Below are 7,131 nucleotides of genomic sequence, written 5' to 3' on the forward strand. Positions count from 1 at the left end.
CTGTAATCGCAGCCAGCGACCTACTCAGCAGTTTAGCCAATCGCAGTACCAAAGAACCGTGACGCACCTATTTGATTGTACGTTGGAAAAACTTGTCTGAGATGTTAGTAGTTCTTATAGTAGGTACTTACCACATTAATGGTGAAGGTTGCAGAAAGCCTTGAGCAATACTGCTTGTATCATTAGAAATGCATAACATAGCTCTGTGTAATGTATTTTATCTTCATCACATATGTTTTCATCACACTGAGAAGTTGACATAAAAATTTCTAAATAAACTGCTTAAAATAATGGGTGAACAACCAACTCAAATTATTTGATTATTTAAGAAGACAAAATATTCTGAAAATTATAATCTTTGTGTATCTTTAAAATTCAGACAACTATCACTCAAATCTAAAAGTATATAAATTTAACATTAAAGTATAACTTGAATAACTATCGCTATCGTTATCATTATACCCATTATCATCCGTATCGTAACTTCAGTACACATATCTCATGGTTTGCAGTTATTCTATAATCCTACATGAATCACATGATGCATAAAAAATGTCCACTGAATTGTATTATCGATTACATTCTTAGAACTATATAATACACCTACAAGTAGAGTGTGTTATTAATTTGAAACTTATTTGGGCAAACATTATTGGAAATCAAAATAAGAAATAATGGTTTAAAATAATAGTGCAGTCTTTTCTTTGTAGTCATGTTATGTGGAATAATTGAATTCAATATAAATTATTTGAAATGAACAAATTTCAATTTATAAAACATTCCATTATTTTTCATTTCGAATACCAATGAAAACGTACCTAATGGCTAAAATAATTTCACTGATTGTCTTAAATTCATTCTAGTTGAATGATGCATAAAATTATAAAGACTTTTATGTGCCAGACCTTTAACAGCTGCAAATTCTAAAAACATGTGTATAAAAAATTTTCACATCTGTATATAGCTTTTCGAAATAATAGCCCTATAGTAAGTACTTTGAACTGCTGTTAGCAATTCTTTCGGTAAAATGTGAGTACCTATATAGGGTGAGTCACCTAACATTTAAACCTAAAATATTTCCGATGTTTTTAATGATACGAGAAAATGTCTAAGGAAAAAAATTTTGCTTCAGAGGGCCAATTATTGTGATGGTTCTAAAGTCATTTTAAGGTCAACATACTTACATGGATCAATTTCTCTCTTTAATAGCTACAACGTTGCACTAATGAAAATACGTCATCCCATTTAAAAAAACGTCGATGACCTCGAAATTTCGGAAAATATGACCTTGAGAAAAAAATCTTCTTCATCAAAATAATTGTCCCTCTGAAGCAAATATTTTTTCCCTTCTCATTAAATATTTACATCATTTTCTCGCATCGCTAAAAACAACGGAGATATTTTAAGTTCAAATCTTAGATGACTCACCCTGTATACTAAATAACACAGACTCTGTAATCTAAAGTCGCTCTATTATAAATAAAAGTCATTTGATAACAAGTGCGTCTGGACAGTGGAGGAGTCAAATGTGAACATCTCAATCATTGAACTGTAATTTCAGATGTGTCACTAGGTAATTGAAACATTCATGCCGAGCAACTGATCAATTGTCACAAGTAGTAGTCAATCCTGTAGTATATAGGGTAGATGTACCGTTTGTGGCCATTGCACTGTTTTTGGCTATGTGTATAATTATCTTAATTTTAAATTGCTTGCAGATCATTATTATATGGAGAATTTCACATCATAAATATTTTGTTTAAAAATATAATTAAAATATTATATTTTTTAAGAAGTGGCCAAAACTGGTACAACACCTTAAAGTGGCCACAAATGCTGCATCTACCCTACCTATTGAAATCTTATACGAGTATTTCAAGAAACAAAACCAGGAGGGTAAATAATTCTCGTAGCGGTTATACGGTTTTTATTGATCAATCATTTCACTTAAAAATTAAAAGTAACAGATATATTATGTACACATATATTTAGCACAATAATTAAAGATTGAATCGATAATTTCGAAAAGGGGATGAGTCAGATTTTCGAGAATATTCACGTTTTTTGCATTTCCCCCTTCTTCGGGTCTTGGCTTGTCGTTTTCGTCGGAAAAGCGAGAGATCTCAATGCTATAAACTAAAGGGATCAAAGATTTAAGTCCCGCCAGATTTCAGGGATTTTTATGAAGCGCTAACAAGTTGATCTACAACAGAGCATGAAGAATGCCCAAAACAGGATTTCTGATCCCGATTATATCATTCATTTTATCCATGTTCATATTTGATTTTTTTTAAGACTAAGTATAGTAAGCTTGAGTTTGCTTTATTGACTTCCTCTGCACTGATTTTCCAGTTCTAATTCCTCAAATTCCCTGTTCGGTATCATTTATTTCGAAAAGGATATAATTCTAAACCAGGGGTGCACAGGGAGCCGTTTTTAGCGCCTAGCTGCGAGCAACCCGCCTGTCCCGTTGCTAAGGTTAGAATCGGTGAGGCGAACTGCAGTAGTATACGTGCATTTGTTATGACTTGAACCCAGCTGTATACACTTCTGCAGTTCTCCTCACCGATTCTAACCTTAGCAACGGAACAGGCGGGTTGCTCGCAACTAGGCGCTAAAAACGGCTCCCTGTGCACCCCTGGTCTAAACAAACAAAAAAATAAATTCGACCACCTTGACAATTTTTAAAATAATTAATATCAATGATATTTCAGTGAGCACAAGATACCCAATCGGAGGATAATACAGCAGAGTTTGATGGTTCTAACATTAATTCTATAAATATTAAATTTTTTGTTGGTTTCCTGTAAAATTTGTTTTTGAGGACTTATTTCCTTTTCGAAATTATCGATTCAATGAGGTTGAGAATCTTGTAGTCTTACGGAGACAGTAAGCATACTGATTTGAATACAGAATGATGTATATGTATTCATTATTCATCTCTCTCGTAGAGGATATACATAGAATCTACTACATGGGACCAATTCTAAATGTTAAATTACACGTGTTAATTTTAAATTTAAGGAAATAAGGGATTAAGATCATAACAGGATAAGAATCTAATATAAAAAATTAATCTAGGGGCATAAACAACAGTGCGCAGAATTCATTAGAATTCCAATGCCAAAAAACATGTCTAATCATGATTGATCTCGTTTCTAACAAGAAGTGCAATCGAAACTTAACAGAATATATAAAACTTTGTACGCTTATTTATTATTTATATTTTCAAAGAAATTTCTTGAATAAATTTCCGAAATTGCATTTGAAATCGGCGCAAACGGGAAGCAACATGGTATGGTATAGCTTATAGAAATAGCATGCGATTGGTACATTGAAGTAACATTTCAAACAACAGTATTTGAACAGTGCCCAGCTCTGATTCCAAGCGGAGCTTGATGATTAACTCTAAGCCCAGTTTCATTACGCAGTCTCAAACAAGGAGAAGATCAGTGTAACGATGATTAAACTCGATCGACCGAGTTCGCGGAGTCTCCGACGGGCTTCAGGCGAGCTTGTCCCAAATAATTTATCTCTCTCTGTGTTCGCAGACCGACACCAGGGAGTGTATCAACTGCAGCAACCGAGGGAGCACCGGCAACAGCACCAGGAACGCACCTCGAGGACCGATTACGTAGCTTCTCCGACGACTCATTACAGTAGAGGTCGCGTCGAGACCAGGATATTGCCACGACGTAAATGTTGCGCGTAAAGGATCACCCGTGCCTATTCAAGACGAGCCGCGCCAACCCGAAAGTAATTTCACTGTCGAAGGAAAGCCAGTCTGTGGTTCGCGCATAAATTATATCAAGAGTTCTCCGTCGGTGAAGGGGAGGGCCGGCGAGGGGGAAGAGAAAAGGCACTGCCAGTTCGTTCCTCGCTTCAATTAAGACTAATTAAAGTCCATCGATTTCGCATAATGGACATACCGTCCATCGTCGTTTCGATCCTCAGGATCAGCAGGATCTTCAAGACCCGGTGATACTTCTTCTATCATTGAATGGCACCGGTCGATAGTGATCTTTGGCTTTTAACCCTTAACGCGAGACAAGGAACTCGGGGAATTGGAAACGAATATTCGAATCATTAAAAGGTGTTACTTGATCGAAGTTTCTGAAGAGTAAAGTATTAAGGCGAATTCACACGTATCAGTTCCGTGGCGGTCGATGGCGTCACAGTGTCTCAGTGTCACTTCACGCGCTCCTATTCTAAAGTGGGGAATTCTTTTTTTACTGACACTAACGGCAGTGAGCCGCCACGGGACTGATATTCGTTATATTCGACTTTAGGCGACGTGGTGGCGGCGTTTTGCAGGCGAGACATTTTGACGACACGCCGATTGGTACCCTTAAGATGTTCACACATTTTAATTTTTTTCTTCCTTTCTTTCTTGGAGGTATTTCGTTATGGTTTATTCTCATATGCAAGATAAGCGACAGACACTATTATTGTATACAGTGGCCGATTTCAGACAGCTTGCCGTTGAAGATGCGTTGCATTCATTTGAAACGTTCACTCAAGGTCACACAGTGTCTCACGATCGGCTTGTGTGTTTTATCGTTGGCTTTTTTCTGCAATAGGAAAACGTTATGAAATAAACTTTTTTTTATATTCCTCCTGTGAAAAATGATGCGATTGTCACTTGTTTATTATCGACACGCACCAACGTATTTTGCCGGATTTACGGATGCAATTGTTTTAACTATTAGATATTCTGTTGAATGATGTTGGTAACAAAAAATTTAAAATTATTTTATATTCTATCCATATTTTTCTTATAACAGATAATGTCTGTATGAATTTTTGATTTAGTGGCGATGTTTGTTTTAAATAGGGTAGAATCACGATAGTTGAAAATAATTGCCAGGGGAACAAATTTCTCCCTCGTTGCTCGTATTTGATTGTATATGGTACATAGTACATACATTGTGCTTTTAAGTGACTTCATTTGAAATGTTTCTTTTGGAAGTAAACATATAGAAATGTGGGTACAAGCGAACTTACAGGGCCATCATTTAATCTTGCAACCCGCGCTCGCGCGAACAGGTAAAACGGCGACAGCGCCTCACGGACGAATTCCACTACAACCATGCATCGTCCCGGCGTTCGGAGAGCTGCCAGCGACCGCTGGACAGCAGTGGTGCCCGAGCTCCAGTGGCAGATTTAAGAAAACAAGGCCCAGGTGGGAAACGTTCTGAGAGGCCCATTTTTTCAGGAAAATGAAGAGGTAGTTTAATAAAGCGGGCTAACGGTAGTAGTACTGAAAACAATATAGTTTGGATAAAATCGATTTTTTTTAGGATGGGGCCCTAGGGGGCCTTCTGAAAGAGCCCAGATTTTCAGGAAAATGTAGAGTTAATTTACTAAAAGCGGTCTTAGTGTAGTAGTACAAAAAAAATATAGTTTGGATAGAATTATAATTTTATTAAAGATGGGGCCCTGTGGGGCCTTCTGGGCGGGGGCCCAGGCGGCAACTGCTCATCGGCCACCCTGTTAAATCCGCCACTGCCGAGCTCCAAAAATTTTAGGATGGTCTCTTTCAAATTAATGTCGCAAAGAGCTATTCGGAATTTCCCAGCCCGGGTTGAAGAATTTCGGGCCTTTTTTTCATAACTTTTGAACTATAAAAGATATCGGAATGCTATTCCCGCCGAAAAATGAGGAAAAATTATTCCCTCTTAATGATGGATAATTTAACATATTTTATGTTTACTTAATTTCTCTGTTATCAATTTTTTAACCATAATTGTTGTAAAAAGCTTTTGCAAACTGTTTATTTGATACTGTATTTAATGCTCTTTTTAAAATTCATGGTGTTGATAAACAATAGGCTAGACCGATGTTTTGCTCGTTCGGTGTTCGGCGCGCGTTCGGGGCGGGGCGTGCGTACGGCGCGCGTTCGGGCCGATCCATCAAAGCGTGCATTCGAGTCCGAACAATACCATGAAGTGGACGCCGCCAATTTCACTGTGAGCTCCGAACGAGCAAAAAATCGGTGCGCGCCGAATGCACAGGTAAATACGCGGCTTAACGGGTAACTATAGTTTGATTTTCGAGAGTTGAGACCTGAGGCGGGTCCCTCGGACGGAGCGTGGCTTGAGGTCTAAACACACATATCAGTTCCGTGTCAGTACCGTTCCGGCGTGCCAGTGGTAAGAAGAAGAGGGGCGTAGAGGGTCTCTTCTTCTTACCACTGGCACGACGGAATGGTACTGACACGGAACTGATATGTGTGCGCAGACCTTTAAGGAGGAACCAATGGTACGCTACGGATTGCATTACGGCGTTGCCATGTTTTGCAGCAGATCGGCTGTCTTTTTCTATCTTCAAGCGTAACTGCGTTTCTACCACCTTGGCGGGAACTTCCATCCCGCCACAGGTCCTTTATCCATTCCACAATGAAGTGTTATGTAGTCGTTAGTTTTACATTAATCTTTAGTTTTAGCTTTTAAAATTCGTTGACTTTCAGTAGGTGTAAATAGTTATAGTGGAATTAACGAAAGAAGGCGCCTGGGCGACCCGTAGGCCGGCGCGCGTGGATCTGGAGAGACCCAATGCCTGCTCCGTACTTCGTGCGACGTTGCCACGTTATGTAGCAGATCGCACGTCTCTTTCTATCTTCAAGCGCAACTGTGTCTCTCTGACTCGCTCGATAAAACAGATTCCTTCATTTTTCACAAATAATCAACAATTAAAGAAGGTGATAGTACGTATAGACCTGATCATCATAAAAAGAATGTCATTGGCCATGAGTGGGATAATGAAACTCTTCATCGGTTAGTAACAGCTCATGCTGACGTTAATTTTCAAAATTCCATTCTCGAAAGCAGAATATTTCGTACGTGAAATTTGCAAAATAAAACTTTGGTTATAATTTTAAAAATTACAAAATTAATTTTTCAATATAAAAACAAAGTATTAGAATAGCCCGCATTTTCTAGATTAAAATGAAAAAAGAATTAATTCAATACGATAAAGAGTTTCCGAGATAAAAATTCACAAGTACAGCTCGGTTTCATGAAAATAGGCAAAAATTGAACAAATTCAAAACCAGCAAAGTGATGACTGAAATGCCTTCTTAATATTTCAGTTTGAACAAAATCCCTGACATCGAGTGTAAAAACTGATCGA

At 37.9% G+C, this 7,131-nt stretch overlaps 1 protein-coding gene across 1 annotated transcript in view; it reads left to right on the forward strand.

Moving 5' to 3' along the window:
• The window catches only part of LOC143366966 (uncharacterized), a 520,650-nt gene extending 515,555 nt beyond the window's left edge, over positions 1–5,095 (forward strand). The window contains exon 22 of the mRNA XM_076808473.1: positions 3,552–5,095. Coding sequence (XP_076664588.1) covers positions 3,552–3,712 — 161 coding nt within the window. The 3' untranslated portion in view covers positions 3,713–5,095. The remainder of the gene's footprint in view (positions 1–3,551) is intronic.
• Positions 5,096–7,131: the final 2,036 nt, after the last annotated feature.

This window comes from Andrena cerasifolii, chromosome 3 (genome assembly GCF_050908995.1).
Source record: "Andrena cerasifolii isolate SP2316 chromosome 3, iyAndCera1_principal, whole genome shotgun sequence".
In the NCBI taxonomy this organism is placed as follows: Eukaryota; Metazoa; Arthropoda; class Insecta; order Hymenoptera; family Andrenidae; genus Andrena; species Andrena cerasifolii.